The sequence below is a fragment of the Cydia pomonella genome, chromosome 23 (assembly GCF_033807575.1).
Source record: "Cydia pomonella isolate Wapato2018A chromosome 23, ilCydPomo1, whole genome shotgun sequence".
Lineage (NCBI taxonomy): Eukaryota > Metazoa > Arthropoda > Insecta > Lepidoptera > Tortricidae > Cydia > Cydia pomonella.
The window spans coordinates 7,018,500-7,040,811 of record NC_084725.1 but is presented as its reverse complement, the minus strand read 5'-3'; the positions used below and the strand labels follow the sequence as shown (position 1 = coordinate 7,040,811).

The 22,312-nt window shown below is 41.1% G+C and overlaps 1 protein-coding gene across 7 annotated transcripts in view; it reads right to left on the bottom strand.

The window, feature by feature from the left end:
* LOC133530674 (collagen alpha-1(III) chain-like) overlaps window positions 1-22,312 on the bottom strand; it is a 40,861-nt gene that overhangs the window by 10,236 nt on the left and 8,313 nt on the right. For 4 of the 7 annotated variants that reach the window (XM_061868687.1, XM_061868686.1, XM_061868688.1 and 1 more), the window contains 14 exons: window positions 19,440-19,613; window positions 18,838-18,968; window positions 16,345-16,503; window positions 14,459-14,587; window positions 12,123-12,377; window positions 11,558-11,671; window positions 10,733-10,859; window positions 9,418-9,986; window positions 7,101-7,209; window positions 6,397-6,500; window positions 5,503-5,674; window positions 4,347-4,445; window positions 3,063-3,182; window positions 528-716 (listed from right to left, as the gene is read on the bottom strand). In XM_061868687.1, the coding sequence (XP_061724671.1) occupies window positions 528-716; window positions 3,063-3,182; window positions 4,347-4,445; window positions 5,503-5,674; window positions 6,397-6,500; window positions 7,101-7,209; window positions 9,418-9,986; window positions 10,733-10,859; window positions 11,558-11,671; window positions 12,123-12,377; window positions 14,459-14,587; window positions 16,345-16,503; window positions 18,838-18,968; window positions 19,440-19,613 (2,451 nt within the window). The remainder of the gene's footprint in view (window positions 1-527; window positions 717-3,062; window positions 3,183-4,346; window positions 4,446-5,502; window positions 5,675-6,396; window positions 6,501-7,100; window positions 7,210-9,417; window positions 9,987-10,732; window positions 10,860-11,557; window positions 11,672-12,122; window positions 12,378-14,458; window positions 14,588-16,344; window positions 16,504-18,837; window positions 18,969-19,439; window positions 19,614-22,312) is intronic. The other 3 variants (XM_061868690.1, XM_061868689.1, XM_061868692.1) reach the window with 3 other exon arrangements.

Below are 22,312 nucleotides of genomic sequence, written 5' to 3'. Positions count from 1 at the left end.
GAGCGGGTTACACTGGGATTTTGAGCGTTGGAATAGCCCGCAATCAGGTGACAATTTGAATTATTTATTGCAGATAGTAGTACGTGCGGTTATACTTACAATAGACAAAGAGTTAGCCGTAAAGGCCAGCTTGAAAACTAACAACTATAATTCCATCATTAATGTCAAATTTCTATGAAAAGATGACGTTTATAATGACACTCTTACACTTTTTCCTGTTGAAGACGGTGAAAAGTTAGCTTAGACGAATTATAAATCTCATTTAGTAGCAACTATTTAAAAGAGACCGGTGCGTATACTACTCCCAGTACTTTATTTAGAAGTGCTTTACAAGAGTAAGTCTTAGTTTACAAAGTTGTAAGAGTTCAAGTATTTTTCTTTTTGCAGGGAAATGAGGCTAAAACCAAATGGCAAATACTTGTGCGCATTACTCGATAATTAGGATTTCAAGATGATTTGAAATTCGAAGATCCTTTACAGTGACATGTAAGCAATTATTTCTGTGAGCGGCAAAGCTAAAATGTTACCTTCGAACTGGTTGAGATAGGATATTTGCTGCGGCGACGGCACGGGCATCAGGCTGGGCTCCTTGCCGTGCGAGCCCGCGCCCGCGCCCGCTCTCGCTTCCGCTCCCGCCTGTTGATTCTTCTGCTGCTGCGCGGCCAAGCATTGCAGCGTTCGCACAAACACGCCATCGTCCAACTTCTCTAGTATCTCTTTTGGCCCAACGTTTGGCCGGGTTAATTTCACACGTTGGGATTTCAAGCGTCAAGCGTTTTGCGGGGGGAGGGGGGGAAAACAAAAAAATACGCATTACAACTACGGAAAACAGAAAAAAAATGCAAAATTCGCAAATAAAAATTCGTCGTGGTTGGGAAAATGTCTAACAGAGAAAAAGCATGCTCTACGTCTATGGCTTGTCCAAACGTGCGTCTGCTAGACTTACCTATAGTATAGCAGCGTATAAAAGAGAACGAATTAAAAGGTCATACAAAAGGCGAGTTTACTCTTACGTTTATGTTTAATTCACTCGATTATTTAATACAACGAAAGAATCTTAAATGTAAACAGTAAAACAGACACCGCGTGTCAAGATATTGGTTAGATATTATTTAAAAAAAACTCAGCGTATGGCATTTCAAGTCCAAGTTAGATTTAGTTTGTTGGTGGTGAAATAACCTCCGGTTAAATTTTTTACATGTTTCATAAAAATGTACTATACAAAAACTATTATTTTGAATGTTTTGCCAAACCATGAAACGACTGACTTACGATTTACCTAATATTTGATGCGAGGTGTCTGTTATCTTACTTTCTATTAGATTCATATTGGGCGCGTAGGAAAAGACAAAATTAGAATAGACTAAGTAAAAGAACGCGTCCTTGGTGATTCACGCGTTGACTCGACAATCTGGTGCGGCAAGACGTTATTAATTTACCATTTCAGGTCCTCAGTGTGTCGCTTTAACAGTATTTTATGCAACCGTTGTATAAAAAGGGTCAAAAAAGGAGAGTGGCGTGGGTTACAATGTGAGTTGGAGCTTGCGTAGACGTATGCCACGAGCATTTTTTGACCTACTTATACAACGTTGCATACAATACTTTTTCTACGACTACCGACTTAAAAATAAAATGCAAAAGTATATTTTTCGACTCCTCTACGGTTATCTGTCAAAATATTGTCTATGGTGAACTTTGTTTTTAATTGACGTTCACTAGACGGTGATGACAACTAAAAGGTTTAAAAAAACTATTTTTTTAAGTTGGCAGCAATGCACTTAGTTTCAAAACTGTTAGGTTGGTACCCCTCGTCTGTGCGTGTGTAGGATCCTGACCACAGTTTAAGGCCATCTTTTTGTATTTTTTTTTTCGAAAATGATATTTTTGCGATGTATGTAGGGTTGCCATACGTCCCGTATACATGGGACTGTCACCGTATTGCAGGACGGCGTCCCGTATTTGTACCTGTCCCGTTTTTGTCCCGAATAATCGATACCGCTGTTGAATACCTAGTGAAATGGTCAATGGTCATCTCTAACTCTCAATCATCTCTAATAATCATTTCAAAGGGGCATAACAGAGCAAAGCTATTTATGTATTAGCATTCAGTAACGCCATTACTACCCCAATAATTCCATTGTCCCGTATCAATTCCGAAAATAATTATGGCAACCATATCTACATATGTATATGGCACAACAGAGGCTTGAACCCACGACTGGTTGACCCGCCCTCATACGAAAGGGTAATCCCAGTATCGTTTTAGCGATTTTAAAGCGCAAGTGCTGTTATGAGGAATAGACAGTATAGACTTTTCTTCAAAATTATTATGTATGTATGTATGCATGTATATACTTTATTGTACATAGAAATAAAGACACGAGAAACGCAGTCACAGAGTAAATAAAATACATTTTTTTTAATATACTACGTCGGTGGCAAACAAGCATACGGCCCGCCTGATGGTAAGCAGCCTCCGTAGCCTATGTACGCCTGCAACTCCAGAGGAGTTACATGCGCGTTAACCACCTTAAACCCGCCCCCCCTCGTTGAGCTCTGGCAACCTTACTCACCGGCAGGAACACAACACTATGAGTAGGGTCTAGTGTTATTTGGCTGCTGTTTTCTGTAAGGTGGAGGTACTTCTCCAGTTGGGCTCTGCTCTAGATCTGGAATGACATCCACTGTGCTGTGCCCTACCACACAAAGCGAGATGACATTCACAATGCCCATACCTCTCTTTTGGACGTAGTTTAAGGACGTACCCGGGTCCAATGACGAACTTATTTCTGTATAGGATCTCTTCCAGTTAACCTATGTATATATGTTCTTATATTAGTGTTCATGAATGAAAAATGACAGATAACAGTAAAGGTACAGAAAAAAACAGTAATTCTCGCGGCAAATCTGTGTCTGAACCGCTACCAGACCATTCGTAACCCTTATTGCAACGAGATAAGGTCTACTATTGATCAGTTACAATCGGTCCCTACACGCCAACACAAACCGGCTGCAACACGAGCCTTATATGACAGCTAGGCACAGGCGGGCAAGGAACTGACCTGGCGCGTCCTGCTTGGGGCCGGGCTTGCAGTGCGCGGGGCTGTTGAGCCCCGAGCCGGCGCGGGAGGCCTCGGCCGACATCGGCATCTGCACCGCGCCGTGCCCGGGGGACTGCGTGGCTGTGGGCACGTGTACCAATCAATATGGCGCTTATTTAGCTAACGAGTCGTCTAATCGTTTGTCTCGATTTCTCATTTTGATATTTGCACTTGTTAGAAAGAAATTAAATTTGACATATGCTTAACAAGTTTTATAAGCGCTAACTTTAATTAAATAATTGAGCAAAATCATAATCCTGTAACCGCCTAAAAGTCTTCCCGACTCTAGCTTATTCTATAATAAGTACCGTACAGAAAAAAAACTTCCTACAAAACCGAAGTTTGACAGCGATTCAGGGACGAATCATGCTGTCCCTTACTGTCCCTTTCGGCTATTTAGGGTTGTCAAAATTCAATTCATCATCTTATCTGTGGTCGTGCAATCACGGACGTCAAGTTGTGCCAACCCTAATAATTGCTCGGAGCTATGCTGAGCCGAATGGAGCTGAGAATGTCGGAAAGGATCAGTTCACTCCCCTGACTTGAGATAAAATATTCGGCTCGTTTGTTATCACGGATTGAGTGAAAACTGTGTAGGCAGTCTAGATGAATATAAACATTCCCTGTCTAACACAACAATACTAGTATTTTGAAAACCAAAAATTCGCCTCTGGCGGCAGACTTGGGATTTTTTTAAATTTATTTATTTAGAAACCAAACAGTCATAAAAACAAAAATGCAATACAAAATGCACCGTAACAACGGGAAATACAACAAAAATACCTGGAGGTCCATAATTATAAATTATGTTAACGTTATTAGGAATCCGTACAATTAGTTTAATGTTATGTATATGTATCAGATAGAAAAAAACTGATATCTGTACTTAGGTATTAAAACAATATACGTTTAACTATATTTAATGAATGTATGTTTTTTAGGGTTCCGTGCCCAAAGGGTAAAACGGGACCCTATTACTAAGACTCCGCTGTCCGTCCGTCCGTCTGTCACCAGGCTGTATCTCATGAACCGTGATAGCTAGACAGTTGAAATTTTCACAGATGATGTATTTTTGTTGCCGCTATAACAACAAATACTAAAAAGTACGGAACCCTCGGTGGGCGAGTCCGACTCGCACTTGGCCGGTTTTTTTAAATGTGTAATTCACGCGATATCCCTGCTCGCTAAACGACATGTAAGATCTAAAATGTGGAATCGAGTATCACAATATAATAGTGAAGTTACCTATAGGCACTGAGGCGGAGCGGTGCAGCGGGGAGGCGCCGTAGGGCGGCGGCGGCAGGCAGCCGCCCCGCTCCGAGCACGGCGACTTCACTTGCGTGCCTGCAATACCACACCTTATGTTAAAAACATACCCCCTTATTCATAAACGTGTACTAAAGTTAGGATGCCCCTGATCATCGTTTGTCCCTTTCCATCATACCAATACGTCGGAAAGGGACAAACGATGATCAGTGGCATCGTAACTTTAGTACACGTTTATCAATAAGGGGGTAAGTATTCAGCTAGCCGAATTAATACAGAAACTAGTACGAAATTTTGCCAAAATTTCTGAGTGAAGGCTATACCAATACGTCGGAAAGGGACAAACGATGATCAGTGGCATCGTAACTTTAGTACACGTTTATGAATAAGGGGGGTAAGTATTCAGCTAGCCGAATTAATACAGAAACTAGTACGAAATATTGCCAAAATTTCTGAGTGAAGGCTTTTCCGAAAAAGGCAAAGTAGTCGAGTCACAGGCAAAAATGAAGTCAAGATTTTAATGTTCTATTTTCTGGAAACACTGATGGCTTAACATCCCAATCACATCTATTCCAGTCCAGTGATCGAATCCAGCACTGAGCTGGATCACATCGTTTACATTAATTCCAGTAATTTTTACCATCCAGTGAATTTATAAAGACTGGCTACCAAACAAATAATATGTTTTCACTATTTAATGTTTAATCCAGCACTGGATTGACGGTCTACATTATTCGTGGAATCAAAAGTAGACCATCATTCCTGTCACTGAATCGGAATGCTTACTGGAATGATTATATTCCAATGCCGGTTAACATTATTCTAACAGCATTCCAGCACTAGATTCAATCACTGGACTGGAATGCCACTGGAATAGATGTGAACCGGGCATAACAGTGAGTGTACAAACTAAATGGATGCTCATACAAGGTGGGGCACGCAGCATACTTACCAGGATACCTGAAGTTCCCAATTCGGGCGGGGACTGGTCCAAAGCGTCGTGTACAGTGGGAAAAGGCCTGTGACCAAAGACTTCAACTGACGCGAGCCCAATATCGACCTTCGTGCATTGCCACCAACTTCACAACGACGCGCCGCCCACGATAAGAGGTGCGTTTTAAGAGTCAATACTCACTCAAGTCAGTATCCATAGACTTGGGGTCGTCGAAGAACTGGTGGTGTATCTTCTGCCAGTCGATGTCGCCGGTGGTGGCGGGGCTCTTGGGGCTGCGCAGCCCGGCCTTGTGCAGCCCCCCCGGCCCCACGCCGCCGGGGCCGCCGGGCCCGCCGGGGTCGCCCGGGCCCATCTGTACAAACGACAATTATGACTAAAATACGAGTATAAACATAAATATTTCAGTGTAGTTACAGAATCAAAGTTAGCGACCGCGAGCGAAGTGAGGAAAGACGTGACCGAATAGCCACTGTGGCGCAAACTGTTGCCGAAAAGTCAGTGTGCTTTTTTTGCCGCAAAGAACTACAAATTGTTTTTTTTTTTTAAATACTAAGTCGGTGGCAAACAAGGATACGACCCGCCTGATGGTAAGCAGTCTCCGTAGCCTATGTACGCCTGTAACTCCAGAGGAGTTACATACGCGTTGCCGACCCTAACACTCCGCCACCTCGTTCAGCTCGGGCAACCTTACTCACCAGCAGGAACACAACACTATGAGTAGGGTCTAGTGTTATATGGCTGCGGTTTTCTGTAAGGTGGACGTACTTCCCCAGTTGGGCTCTGCTCTAGATCTGGAATGTCATCCGTGCCCTACCACATAAAGCGAGATGACATTCACAATGCTTATACCTCTCTTTTGGACGTAGTTTAAGGACATACCCCCGGGCATAAATCATTCTACTACCTAAAATCATAGCATCGTGTCCTTTCAGTTAATGTTATTTATAACACAGCGGTGACACGTCAATTCGGCCCGCGTAAATTCGGCAAGGTAAAACTATAGTAACAATCGGCTATAAAAATTGAATGATTTATAATTATAAACATTACATAACAAATCGTTAGTATACTCACGTTTCTCCTGCCGTATTCGTCGCACTGTGGTCCATTCGGCATCCCGTGATGTTCGGGACCGCAATCTCCGTGTCCCATCATCATGCCGTCCATCATTATGCCACCTAAAATAATATTATCATTGATAAATCAGGTCAGAAAATTATGGCGATAGTTCAGAAAAAATATCTTTCTCGATTTCTAGACTTAATTTTATTACTGTTCAGATTCGGACCGATAGAAGAGTGTCAAAAAAATTTTGTGAATATTTATGGCGTTATTCATAGACGCTTTACTGACCTGAATTAGGTATGAATCGTTTGTCTTTATGTCATTTTTACGTATGTATTTGTCAGAAAGGGATCATCCATTAATTAAATCACACGTTTAGGGGGAGGGAGGGGGTCAGTCACAAACTTTGTGACGTCACTTTGACTTAATCAGTAACCGAAAATTTAATTAATTGTTTTATATGCTGCACAGTTAAATAACAAGATTTTCGAACGATAATCGTTGTTATTCGTTTAAGTTTTCTTTCCGAATTCGTTTTGGGTTATAAAATTACTAATATTTCCTTTATCAAAAATATTATGATATAACATTAATTATACCTAATTCAGTTAGCCGATTTCGTTGGAAATAAAATTGCGAAAAATGTGACGTCACACCAGAGGCGGAGGAAATCAGGTCCGTAAAGTTTTATGAATAAGGGGGTTAGTGCTTACCGTTCATGGCGTTGATGTTTGGCCCGGGCATCATTCTGGGCCCCATGTGCGGCCCGCCCATCATGCACGGCTTGGGGCCGCCCATTCCGCCCATAGGATTTGGCATGCGCTGCAAACGAGAGAAGGATATCTTTATATGTACATCTAAATAGCCCACAGGATAAAAACGGTTAAAACTATAAAAGGTTGATTAATAGTATTTTAAACTAACTGAAATAGATGTCATATAATTAGAAATAAATATTAAGCCCTTGGCTACTGGACCAAGGTCAGATTCGAACCGGCGCGTTCAGTCTAGTTTTAAAATAATAATAAAATACTCTATGTGTCTTGGTTAGCGTTGCTCATAACTATTCCAAATCGATAGCTTAAGTGGTTCTCAAGATACTTAGTAATGTGACAGACAGACGGACGGCCAGTCGCACCATAAGCGTTCCTTTTGTACCTTTTTGGTACGGAACCCTAATAAAAAAAGCGGCCAAGTGCGAGTCGGACTCGCGCATGAAGGGTTCCGTACCATTTAAGACGTATTAAAAAAAAATCTACTTGCTAGATCTTGTTCAACATTTTACCACTTTGGACACACATTTTACCACTTTGGAACTGTCTCTCGCGCAAACTATTCAGTTTAGAAAAAAAATGATGTTAGGAACCTAAATATCATTTTTGAAGACCTATCCATAGATACCCCACACGTATGGGTTTGATGAAAAAAATTTTTTTTTAATTTATTGACGTATTAAAAAAAAACTATTCACTAGATCTCGTTCAAACCAATTTTCGGTGGAAGTTTGCATGGTAATGTATATCATATATTTTTTTTAGATTTTTCATTCTGTTATTTTAGAAGTTACAGGGGGGGGGGACACACATTTTTTCACTTTGGAAGTGTCTCTCGCGCAAACTATTCAGTTTAGAAAAAAATTATATTAGAAACCTAAATATCATTTTTGAAGACCTATCCATAGATACCCCACACGTATGGGTTTGATGAAAAAATTTTTTTTTTTAAATTTTTATGACGTATTAAAAAAAAACTACTTACTAGATCTCGTTCGAACCAATTTTCGGTGGAAGTTTGCATGGCAATGTATATCATATATTTTTTTTAGATTTTTCATTCTGTTATTTTAGAAGTTACAGGGGGGGGGACACACATTTTTTCACTTTGGAAGTGTCTCTCGCGCAAACTATTCAGTTTAGAAAAAAATGATATTAGAAACCTAAATATCATTTTTGAAGACCTATCCATAGATACCCCACACGTATGGGTTTGATGAAAAAATTTTTTTTTTTAAATTTTTATGACGTATTAAAAAAAAACTACTTACTAGATCTCGTTCGAACCAATTTTCGGTGGAAGTTTGCATGGCAATGTATATCATATATTTTTTTTAGATTTTTCATTCTGTTATTTTAGAAGTTACGGGGGGGGGGGGGGGGACACACTTTTTACCACTTTGGAAGTGTCTCTCGCGCAAACTTTTCAGTTTAGAAAAAAATGATATTAGAAACCTCAATATCATTTTTAAAGACCTATCCATAGATACCCCACACGTATGAGTTTGATGAAAAAAGATTTTTTGAGTTTCAGTTCTAAGTATGGGGAACCCCCAAAATTTATTGTTTTTTTTCTATTTTTGTGTGAACATCATAATGCGGTTCATAGAATACATCTACTTACCAAGTTTGAACAGTATAGCTTTTATAGTTTCGGAAAAAAGTGGCTGTGACAGAATCGGACAGACAGACGGACATGACGAATCTATAAGGGTTCCGTTTTTTGCCATTTGGCTACGGAACCCTAAAAAGTGACATTTGAATAATTATAATCCATTCCACAAATCCATCGAAAAATCGGCTTTGCAGTTTCAATGTTACGTTGGATTAAAAGGCACACACATTCCCAATACAAACAAGATTGCCATAATTTAAAAAATAGATTTTATAACATTTTAAAAGTAACAGATATAAAAAAAAAAACATTTCTACCACTATCAAAAAACTTCATAATCAAGATATGAGAAAATAATGATAATAATAATCATAATAGCTGACCTCGACAGTTATGTTATATATCGTCATGGTCTAGTTAAGCTGGAAAATGCGTCTGTCCGCTATTGGTCACATTAAAATATGTTCTCAAACCAACATTGTATGATAAATGTGTAACGTGTTCAGCTACTCTGACAGTGTAACATGAAAATTAGGTATAGCTAAAAACTGTGTTTACCTATAAGTATTTATTGGTAAAATCAGTTTTGATGATAATTGCATAGATTTAGAAACAAGTTGAAGTAATTTGAATTTGACTTACCCCCATAGGGCCGCCGCAACCTCTGCCCATGTGCATGTCACTACACATGCCGCCCTTCATATCCGGCCCTCCGCACGGCCCCCTGATGCCCTTCATCCCGCACATCGGCCCCATCGGCCCGTTCGGCCCCATTCCCGGCATCATAGGCCCGTTCGGCCCCATCATGCCATTCGGCCCCATGTTGCCGTGGGACATCATCCCCGGCCCCATGCCCATCATGGGGCCGTTGGGGCCCATGTTGGGGCCCATGGGACCCATGCCCATGGGGCCGGACATCGTGCAGGAGGGGCCGGAGTTGGACATGCTGGACATGGTGGACATGGGTCCGTTGGGTCCGGAGCCCATGGGGCCGTTGGGGCCCATGGACATGGGTGGGAAGGGTATGTTCATGTTGGCGGTGGAGTTGGGCGGGTTGATGTCCGGGGAGGGCTGGGAGGGGTCCCCGGGCTGGCTGGAGTTGGGGCCGTTCTCGGGGAAGAGGATCTGGTGCATCTTCCTGATGGTGGCCAGCTGTTCCTCGCGGTGTGCGCGCTGCTGCGGTGTTAGGTTCTCGTCTGGAATTTTAACACCTGTAATAGACAGATAGCATTGTAGATTTTGCGTCATATTTAAGAATTAAGACCAGCCGGTCATCGGCCGCCACTTTCTAAAAGTATGTATCTAGGAACGGGGATATAGATCGTGTCATTGACGATGACGCGCGAATTTGACAAATCTAACCTTTAATAGCATGACAATACGAACCATGGCGCGCGTCCTCGTGAATGATACCATCTATAAAGACGTATGATAAAATTGTAACCGTCATTTGATTTACTCAAACTCGGCCCGATAAATTTATCAGATTTTTTTTCATACAAAATTTGACATATTAATATTTTGGATTACGAAATTGGATTTTTCAGAGTGATTGTGACTAAGATACGTCCATATGCTCCTTATTCGATTTGTTTTATCTGTCCCAGCTTTATCTGTTATATTATAGGTTTCAGTAAAATGCTTAACGTTGGTGGAAAACCAACTGAAATTTCCAGGGGTACAAAAGTTATGAAACCATGAAGAATCCCATCATATGAAGTTTCAAATAGGTAATATTTTACTCAATTCTTACATTAAGTAAGGAGCCGGAATGGATGTTCCGTACCTACAGATTTCAATATTGCGGAAAATTTCAAAAAACGTTCTTTTAAATTACAGGAATTTGTCAAAGAAAACGTTCATTTTGGAAATGGACAATTTCGATCCCCATATAAATTTATACGAAGTTTCCGAAATTTCCACATGAAAGTTTCTGCCAACACATCAGTATACGTACCCTTAGGCCCGCCCTGGCAGTCGGCCTGCGAGGAGGGCGTGTCGGCCTGGCTGGAGGGCGGCTCGGGCGGCTCGGCGCACGCGCCGGGTCCGTTTGACATGCCGTTTGACATTACGGAGGGGTTTTTCTGGAACAAATACATCAGTAAATGCTAGAACATCACAACAGTCAAGTAGAAGGTGGAATTACTTTTGTATACATTTCCATCGTTCACTCTATAAACAGAATCTGGTTTCTTTATTACTTTTATTATGTCTGTTTCGGCTTTACTGTGGAATGCATTGTCGCCTGCGGTATTTTCGGACCGATACGATCTTCAAACCTTCAAGAAAAGAGCGTACTTCCATCTTAAATACCGAAAACACACTTACAACCCTTCTGGTGTTGCGGGTGCTCATGGCTGACGGTAATCGCTTCCCATTTGCCATTCCTCAGCTCGTCTGCCTTCTATATCATAAAAAAACAACACTACACAGTAGTCATAGAATAAGTAAGGACGGTTTGTAAATGATGTCGTATAGGGACGCCCGGCCGGAAACAGGCGGGCTGTCGATCGCTTGTTGCATTCAGCCCAACAACAACAGATAGTATTGTATTGTATTGTAGTCCGGGCGATTTTCCGCAACTCGACGACTGGCGCCTATTTTGCGTGACAAGGGGGGGTGGAGGGTTGGCTACTCTTGCCAGCCCAACTCCTCGAAGAACAGATAGTAACCAACTGTGTTTAAATACACCTCCATCTCCAACTGTTTCATGGCGACCCTGACAATTGTTTAAGGCCCAGCAGTTCACTCATATATTGTAAAATAAAAACAATGTACTCACGGTGTCCCAGGGAATTTCACCATCAGCACCGAGGCCGTCCATGACACCGCAGGACGGGGTGCCCCCTGGAAACCCATCCATGGGTCCCATCTGCCCCATCTGACCCATTTGGCCCTGAAAAAAAGATTGTTTAATCACACTTGCTAACAAAGGATGTTATTGTAAACAGCCGTGTCGGGAGTAATAAAATAATCGAATTAGATACCATGAGTACACCCATGGCGTTATTTATTTAAATTACTTCCCAGCTGTCACAAGATGAGAGGAGTTTTTTGTAAGTTGAGCTGTAGATTTACCATCATCAAACTACACATTTACTATGAAAATGTTATTTTTTTCAATTTGTAGAAGTTTTTAGTTATTTCATAGCTGTTAAAAACACTTACACTATTTAGTAATTTTAAGGCGATATAATTTAATTATTTTTTTCCTTATCCGGCGTCACGGATGAACCATTAAAATAACTAATCATGTGTACAAAACGTGACAGTAAAAGAGTTTACTATTTTCAATCGTGCCAAATATTCTCACGGCAAAAATTAAAAAAAATACGGATTATTTCTACCTTCATCATCATCATCTGATTCCCGGGCCCGCCCATCCTCGCCGGGCCGCCCATCATGTTGGGTCCCATATGCCCCATGCCCATCGGCCCCATGGGCCCGCCGGGACCCATCATATGTCCCATTTGATTCGGACCGCCCGGCCCCATCATGTTGGGGCCGCCGCGCATGCCACCTCGGGTCTTGGCCATGGCCAGGTTGTTGAGCCATTGCGCTGGGCTCTGTTTGTTGAATTGACCCATTTTTAGTGGATGTTTCTGTAAATACAATATTATATTAGTAACTTGTGCAGCAGTGTGTCTGAATATACTATACTGACATATAATAAAATATTGTCAGTTTACATTCATTAAACTAAATAAAAATTCGAATGAATTATTACAATTTTATTTTTAAATTGTCAATTTTAGGAGTACGTGTACTTTACTATGCAATCGTAATTGGTTTAGTTGGTGTGCAGATCAATCACTATTAGGAAGACTAAGCGTCTGTAGGTTTCCTGTACGTTGATATAATTTTTCAATGCAAAACCAGTTTTTAAGCGGTTTGATCACAAATGTAGAATAATTATGATAGTGACTATAGTGAAATTAGGTATGTGTTGAGTATTTAAACAATCGTAAGACCTTGACCGATTCCTTGGAATTTTGCAAAAAACATAGGTTGAATAAATATTGCCTATTATGAGAAAGAGCCAGTTTTCTTGATACAGTTAGGTATATTATTTACTTGTAAGGACGACCCAAGTATAATTGCTGTGAAAGATTAATTATTCTAAAACACTTATTCCTCTTTTTCTCAATCTGTCAATTAAATGTGTGGTATGTAATAGCAATCAAGAAGTGGGTTAGCGACACAGCCTCGGTCGTGGCGCAGATAATGCATTGGCAACGCTTGAGACGTTTACTCAAGTGTGCAACAGAAGATGCACTTATGTAATGTTTTATGCAGAATTACGTTAATTTTAGAAGCATGCATTTTGTATTGACTGAAAATGCATTGCGAATCATGTTTAGATAAGCATTAACCTCCGTATCGAATAGTTTTATCAGGTTTCTTATCTATTTTTAAGTTGTTTGTCGCTTTACTCTGTATCTTTAGGTATTTAAATAAAAGTAAATAAGCAATTTGTATATTTTCGGGTAGTTATAACATTTATTGGTTAACGTCTGGATCTCTCACTTAACTCATGGATCGTGTAATGTTTTCATCTACCCTCAACTGGCTTAAGGAGCCATTTGAGGGCAGATTTTGTTTACTTTTATTTAAATACCTAAAGACAGAGAATAAATATAACGTTCTTACGAAAATGGACGCTCTTAGATACACACAAACAGTTATATCACAGTTGACTTGACGAAGTCGTTTTAATGAGTATTACATTTTGTAATCTAAATAAATTTTGATACGTTAGATTCTTCTTTCTGCCGTGTTACGTGCACTGGTAAGAGATGATGGAGTGATGCTAGCGATCATCTACTTTATTATAATGTGGTTAGGTTGACAACTACATTTGGCAGCGCAGTGGAGTATGCTGTGATAATCAGAGATTACAGATTCGGTACCTTGGATCTTATTTTAACGCGTTAAGGTTGAATATAACACTGATCTTGATAGGTATATATCTTGGAGCTTTTCTGAGCGTAGCAAGCGATACGGTAAATTATTTTAAACCTTATTTCAACAACGTAAAGTTGTCAATAGCCGTAAGCGATGATTGACTGGTGTTCCCGGCGATCACAGGCAACCTAAGACCTTATTACAGCATGACAAGGTTGATTATTAATTTCTTTCGCCTAGAGGTTGTTTTTTATACTACGCCGGTGGCAAATAAGCATACGGCCCGCCTGATGGTAAGCAGTCTCAGCCTATGTACGCCTCTAAGGGTACAAAGTAACTCCAGAGGAGTTACATGCGCGTTGCAGACCCTAACACTTCGCACCCTCGTTGAGCTTTGGCAGTCATACTCACCGGCAGGAACACAACGCTATGAGCAAAGTCTTGTGTTATTTGGCTGCAGTTTTCTGTAACGTGGAGGTATTTCCCCTGTTGTGCTCTGCTCTAGATCTGGAATGACAACCACTGTGCTGTGCCCTGCCACTCAAAGCGAGATGATTCGCAGTGCCCATACCTCTCTTTTGGACGTGGTTTAAGGACATGCCCGGGTTGTCTGTCCGCCGCCTGCAGTTTACCTCTGCTTGTTTTGCTGTTTTCTTCTAATCGAGGTGTGCAATAAAGCGTGTTTGAATTTGTTGATAATCGCACTCATCGCGATCTCTAGGTGCCGTACTTATAAACGTGTTTATTACAATGGGCTAAGGTTGCTGATCCCACTTACTTCGAGATATTTCTTCGTCCCCGGCTGCGCGCAGTGGTAGGCGATGATGGAGTGGTGCTGCCCGGAGATCACAGACTCGGCTCCCTTGTTGGCCATTATCGTTGAGAACACGAAGATTTGGCTCTGCTGCTGGCATTAATAAGTTGCGTTAGTAAGATAGTTATCATTTGAAAGTTAACTATTCAAATAGGAGTGTTTGGGAATATCCTTTAAGGGGCTCCCCACGGTTTTTATCTATTTTTGAGTCGTTACTCCTACATTTGGACTACAGATAGAATTATAAGACAAAGGGCTATCGGTTCCTCAATGTTTTATCTCCATTCTGGTCTGCCGGATTTGGAAAGAAATGAATACTTATTTTTTTATGCATTTTTTTAACATTGTCTAAAAAAACACTGATTTTGTTACTCGATTGCTGTGAAAGATCTTACATATACGAAATCTACATATTTGGTTTCGTCTTTGACAACTCTAAAAATTGGTCAGAGATTCTAATTTTAAACTAATTAACACAAAAGTTATGGCCAGAAAACCAGGTTTTTGGCCTAAAATTGTTCAACTTTGATGCCAAATATTTCGAAGACAATGAACTTTGAAGTAAATATGCGATAGTATATTGCTTAAAAAAGTTGATGTTAATATGATAAGCTACAAAAAACATTAGAAAACTAAGATTCAGATCGAAAGTCATTAAGGCTTTGTTTATTACGTGTGCAGGGGTGGCGCATTTTACTTGAATAAAAGGAATTTAAAGTTTATTAAACAGCAGTTACGCTTCATAATTAAATGGCCGCGTCAATAATCTCAAACAGTTGCTACGCGCATTTGTCATTTAATTTTGAAAAGTAACAATTGTACCTACATGTTTGAATCACACTGACAGCAACTATTTTAACTAACCATTAGTGTACCTTATATCCTTGTAATAGGGTTTACAAATTGTAGGTTATAGCCTGGCCAATCTCTAAGATCTAGTTAGATTTAGTATGGCGTACTTGATCTTAGAAAAGCGGACAGACTTGAACAGTGTCAACGATGGTACAGTCAAGGTGTTAAATATCGATACGAACAAAGTGCCACATATATGAATAGACGACCTTATTGCCTATATATTAAGGTAGTATATGATTAATATGATATTTAATACCTTGACTGTACATTACAGGCAGTTATTGTTGTACTAAAAGCAACACTCTTTTCCATAAACGAATAAAACAAGGAGACTGACATTGTCTATAAAATATAGTGTTTCTTCTATATTTAGTTATTTATGTTTATTTTATATTTATATTTGCTCAAACAAAATTTATACCGTCTGACAGTCTAAACCTAATCACTGTACAATTTAGAGTCAAGTTATTCGCTACGGTACACAACACTTTACAAAAACAGTTTTATAAAATACCACTACCATCCATTACCTCACAATACTTCAGACAGATACTACATACACTTGCCCATCGACTTGCAAACAAATCAATTTCAGGGGCCCATGACAGAATCGCGTTCAGAAATTATAGAGCGCGAATGAGTGGAGATTTCAGGTGTGCTACAGTACGCCTTGCTGGAACTGCAAGAAGGTTATGTTTCAGTTGCCGGGTGGCGTCACTATCTTACGCAACAGGTGTCGGTTTCATTCATTTTTCCAGCACTTAGACAGCTTGTCAAAATAACTGCCGCCAATAGATGGCGCTTCTTCTCGTTTTATTCGTCCATGCTCTTAACTGACCATCGGTGGCTTTGCAATAAATCCGTATTTTGTCCCCTTCGGACACAGATGGGAACAGGTGCATTCATATGAATCATTCCCATCTGTCTCCGCCTCATAAATGGCGGCGGTCTCGAGGGGAGGGGAAAATGGGAATACACCAAACATGGTACTCTACCTCCATACTCCCGGCCTGCTTGCTGATCACGTTCGAGGGCAGCGTCTGTGCTTCACTGGACATGCCCATGGACACCCCCGGGCCCATGGGCCCGCCGCCGCCCAGGCGGCACGAGCCCATGTCGGGCCCGTTCGGGTTACGGCAGTTTTGGTTGCCGTCCTGTTCAAGTAAATTCCATTTTGGAGAATCCTTGGTAAAGTAAGAATCTAAGCACGAAGAATATCGTACAGTCACGGACTTTGTTGAGCCATTTAGGATTCAAGCTAATTTGGCTGTCAATACTAACGGTATGAATTGTCCAATGTAAAGTATACCGTAAATGACTCAACAATTAAAGTCCGCTACTATACATTGAGCCGCCATTTTCTATCTTTATCGCACGCGCATAATTATATTGTCGTCTCACTCGCTCAGTGGTACTGATCCCCGACATCATACGGGCGGTACAGATAAGAAAATTAGAAAATGGCGGGTCAATGTACGACTTTCTTCGTGCTTTATAATGAAAGTAGGTAATCAATAGAAAATATATAGTCAAATAAATATATATTGACAAATAAAAGAACCTAAGCTTAAAATATTGCCTAGGCAAGCCGTAGCAGATGACAATTATTTTTTTATTTTATTTTATTTTGAAACGTAATAATATACAGCATTACAGTCGAGACCAAAGCACTGTACAATTCAGATTATATAATAGGATTACATACTAGGAAAAACAGATCACAATCAACTTTCGTCCATCACCTCGCAATACCGCAGACACATCTGATACACAGCCGTCCATCGACTTGCAAACATATCACAATCTGGTGCCCATGACAGAAGGGAGTTCAGCAGCCTTAGAGCCCGCACAGCAGGCGAGTTTTTATGTGCTACAGTGCGTGTAATTGGGACGGCCAAAAGCTTGTGACTTCGCGGTCGCAGGAGATTTTTGGGCACAAATGGAATAGCGAGTCTAACAGTTCGTCCTACCAGTTCAGGACAGTCTGTCTCGCCACGTAAAACTCCACATGCTGTCACCAGGAGATTGTAATTGCGTCTGACTGCAAGGGAATTAAAACCTAATGATCCTAACAAGTACTTGGTCGGATATAAGAATGGATAGTAAGTATACAACTTCTTATACAAGAACCTAAGAAATGTTTTCTGCACTTTTTCTACGAGAAGGGCGTTTGTGATTTCAGCTGGGTTCCAAACAATACTTGCCGCCTCAAGCTTACTCCTCACAAGAGCCGTGTAGAGCAGTTTGATGGCTCTGGGATCGTTAAATTCGCGCACAGTCCTGATGACGAAACCAAGTCGCTTATAACAATTGGCAACTAATCCTTTTATGTGGTCATGAAAAGTAAGAGAGGCGTCGAAGGTAACACCCAGGTCTTTGACAGTTGTTACACGAGCTATGACTTCTGAGCCAAGGACATACTGTGCAATTAAAGGTTTTGGCGAGCGAGTATAGGACATAACGCAACATTTAGAAACGTTGAAATGCAGTTTATTCGCAACACTCAATTGCAAAACCTCATTGATATCTCTTTGCATCGCTTCACAATCCGCCATTTGTTTAACACCAAGCATGAGTTTTAGGTCATCTGCGTACAAAAGGCACCTAGTATTCTCTTTCAGAACTAACTCGAGATCATTTATCATGATGCCAAATAGCAGAGGGCCAAGAATGGATCCTTGACTAACTCCGGATTGTGTAGAGTAAGTGGATGAAACAAAACAACCATGCTTTAAGAATTGTTGCCTGCCGCTCATGTAACTGGCGTTGGCCATTGTTAAAATTGTTTAATTTTAACAATCGCGGCGAAAAACCAATGGCACACAACTTTCCAAGTAAAACATCATTATCAACTTGATCAAAAGCTTTCCTGAAGTCAAGATAGAGGACATCAACCTGTGTTCCTCTATCTAAGTGTTCTGAAATGATGTTGGTAGCCGTCAACAGGTTGGTGTGCAACAATGCGTGTCTCATAAAAGTTCCCCTCCTGTGATTTTTCTTAGAAATCACAAGAGGTCTAATTGTTTCTGCTAACTGTTCGAACAAAGGAAACATTTTGTATTTTCTATTTTTTTTTTTTATGTAATAGGCTGCAAACGAGCAGACGAGCCGCCTGATGGGAAGCAGTCATCGCCGCCCATGGACATAAGCAACATCGGAGGAGCCACTTATGCGTTGCCAACCTTTGAGAACCCTAAAAACCTGCTTCTTGAAGAACCCCATGTCATAGCGCAAGGGAAACACCTCAGAAGGTAGCTCATTCCACAACTTGCACGTTCTGGGAAAAAACGAGCGAGATGCCCGCTTGTTCTTGGTTTGCCAAGTGTCGAGAAAGTGAGGATGAACTTTGTTTCTTTGGCGGGAGGTGCGGTGATAAAAATGTGACGGTGGCACCAATTCAAAAAGTTCTTCAGATCATTCCCCATTGTACAGACGATAGAACAGGCATAGAGAGCCAACGTCTCTCCGAAGACTGAGAGGTTACTTACCTGCATGTTGCCAGACGATCCTCGCAGCCCGGTCTGCGGATCTAAGATATCGTTGGAGTCCGACGACAGCCTCTCGGATTTGAGAGATCCCGGTCCGGGCATGTCGCACGACGGAGACTTCGTTGGGTCACCTGTCAAAATGGACATGTGTTAGTTTTTTATGAAACAAAATGCACAGAGAAGTAACTCTTATTCTTTTGTAAAGGGGTGGGGACTCCAAACTGCCAGCCACGCTTTTGGCTCTTCCGTTTCTTTTTGGGGGGCCGAATTGTATAGCGTTTGGCTCTCATGTAACTCCCATTTCCTTCTGGTCGAATTCTGTCCACGGGGCATAGTTTGAAAACCCCCGCCCCTGAGGGAGTGCACAAATTCTTTACTGTTGCTAAGTATTGATCACATCAACCTCAAGGTTTCCAGATAGAGAACCTTGTTCTATCTTCTCTAGCTGTGTTCATCTTTTCTATTGCTGACTTTATCTAAATCCAATATATATATCTAGGGATTCTTACCAAGACCCCACCAGAGTCGAGTCCTCCTGTGAGTGGGGCTCCTTTATGACCCTGTGCGACTTTCTCTAAAGGTACTGATTAATAAACACTCACCATCATTGTCCATGAGACCGTCGATCTCAGTCTTGATCCCATCGACCCCCAAGTCCCCACCAGAGTCCTCCTGTGAGTGGGGCTCCATTTTGACCCTGTGTGCCGGCTCGTCGGGCTCCTTCTTCAGCGCCGCCGGGGTCGGCAGCGACGCTGATGGCGGGCGGGAGCCGTGACCTGTTGAAAAAAGGCATTTAGCTTGGTAGTTTAGTGCCACTTCTTTTTTTAGGGTAATTTTGATGGAGGGTTCATTTTAGAACTGAGCGACATAAACTTGAGGGCCACTAAATGTAATCTTCATCAGGCGGTTGGCGGTCCATTTGTCAAAGAAACACAAAAAGTCTCTATTCTGTGAGTATGTGCTTTATACAATAACTATGTACTTGTCTTTAAAAACATTTGCTAGGTATATGGTCAATGGACTATTTTCCATCGTATTTTCACGGAAACTTAAGAACGTGTCTTGCTATGTCAGTCGGTCTCGGTACAAAAAGTATTGACATTGACTGAACTAGCATGACAAATACGAACGTTTCCGAGAAAATACGATGGAAAACAATTATGCACTACATCTGTAAAACGTTACTACAAATCATTCCTCTTCCTCATATCAGCGTTTTCCCGGTCGCCTCCTAAAAGTTCAAGGGGTCCGCTTTGACTACAGGCGCAGGCTCTATTTTAACACGCTTTTATTAGGTCGACCTGTATGTAACTAACTATGTAATGGAATCTAAGGTAACTAATTTAACTATCTTCCAAGAATCGTAGCGTCATGAAAATTGGCAGCTGTATGTAGTTCTGATGACAATACAATAATATGGTACTGTCGAACTGATCTGATGATGAAGCCGGAAGCTAGAACTGGAACTTCATGGTGGAACATCGTATCATAGCTGTGTTTGGATTTGTTAGAAAAGTCTTATAATGAACTTTGACCACGATTAGGTTTCAAGGTCTGATGATGAAGCCGGAAGATAGGCTCTGGCATTCCACGATGGAATATCGTATCATAAGCGTGTTTTTCTAGTGTTTTTTAAACTATTAATTTATTTTACGTAAGCAACTATCATTTGACCTTCCGACCTAATCTAACCTTAATTGCGATTCCGTTTCCCCGAATGTTTTCTTTTATCTAAAAGTAACTAGTAAATATCAAATGGTATTTCGGATTCTGACACAAGTTCCTAGAAACCCATTGGTACGAGAGGTCGCCGGAGATTAAATTAAGTCAATTAAGATCAGTCATTGCCCATTTCTATGAACCCTCTAAAAAGTGATCACGTATTTCACGTTTATCTGGCGTTACATACAATTAAGCCATACATTTTTTTTATTTACTCAAACGGTACATGCTAACAAACAAAATTTATAATGTCGCCAAACTGTAACCAGTTTGTTGGCGAATGAAGCGCTCAATTTACATTATCGAACCATGCACATAAACAAAACAATGAACAGCGTAAAAACTAACATACACAACTTCCTAATAAGTTTTTTTCTATTTCTAAAAGGTATGTTGTTAATCTCTTTTTAAGGACTGGCTAAGGGTCTCCCCAAACCAGTCGACGCGGAGTCGGCTTTCGCCGAGTGTTTTACACCACACTATTCGCATTTAGCCGATCGACCGTCTCCGCGGTTGGACACCTGCGTTTAGCAGTCTCATCCTCCTTGCGGCCGTAGAGACGCCCGATCGCCTGCGACTTGCTATCGCAACAGTTGTAAAGCGACGGTCGGCTCTCCCGTGCTCCGTCCTGCCGTCGAGACGTCAGACAGCACACGTACAGCCGTTGAGTCCGACGAACAGATGTAGGACAGCGGGGATCGTCAATCGTAAATCTCATTTTTGGAGACTGGTTGTTAGTAACAACCTGAGTTTGAAATTGAACAGACCTGTAAGATTATTTTCCTTGGTAATTGTTACATATTATATAATAAGTATAATAACCTGTGATGATGGATATTTTACGTAGACGGGCATGGAAAAAAAGGCTTACCAGCATTTTTACCGTCATCGGCTCTGTTCGGCCGTCGAAGACTCTGAACGGCTTCCGCCAGCTCTGACCGGTCCTTATCGTAGGTACTCGGTCGTGATCGGAGCCGTTCAACTCTTTCCGGCACCGTACAGCGGTATAAGGAGATTTATGAATGCGAACGTGTGCGGTAGGCTGCAAACAGCGTCGTACGAATGCGAACAGCTTTACGGCAAAACGCCGTTTTCCCGTCGAAAGACGTCGTTTCGCGTGGGCCGAGCCGATTTACGACTTATTCGCTCTTATTGCGTTGACATAAAGCTTTTTCCGTACGCGATTTGCCGAAACGGCGTCGACTAGTTTGGGGAGACCCTTACTTAACTTCGGTTTGCCTCTTAACCACCCTATTTCATTAAACAGCCTAGGTACTAAATATTTGTTTAACCTTTTCCCGTAATAGTTGACTGCTGGCGGCTGTATTAACTTCCCCTCTCGTACCCTTCTAGTGTTGTATTTATTAAATGCGGACCGTTTATACTAGTCTATATTATAGTTTTCTAAAGCAATCAGGTATTTAATTTTCATTTGTACAGATACAATTTTATAACGTCTATTTGACGTGCCCCTCCCCCGCAAAAATCGGCAGACTGTTTTGTACAGAAAATTACAGACAAGGCATCTCCGGTTGGTTAAATGCTCTAAGTATTTTACTATCAGTCATATAAAATCAAGTCAGCGAAGCCCATTTACAAAGATTTTCTTATGAAAAGGCCTTTGAAATTGTTTAAACATGTATGAACAGGTCGATGTCAAAATATGAAGTTAGTTAAAGCTGCCTGCGGCATTTGCTATGAAACAATGTTTAAATTGCAAAACTTGTTACATTGGATTCCTGTTGAAGTTAAT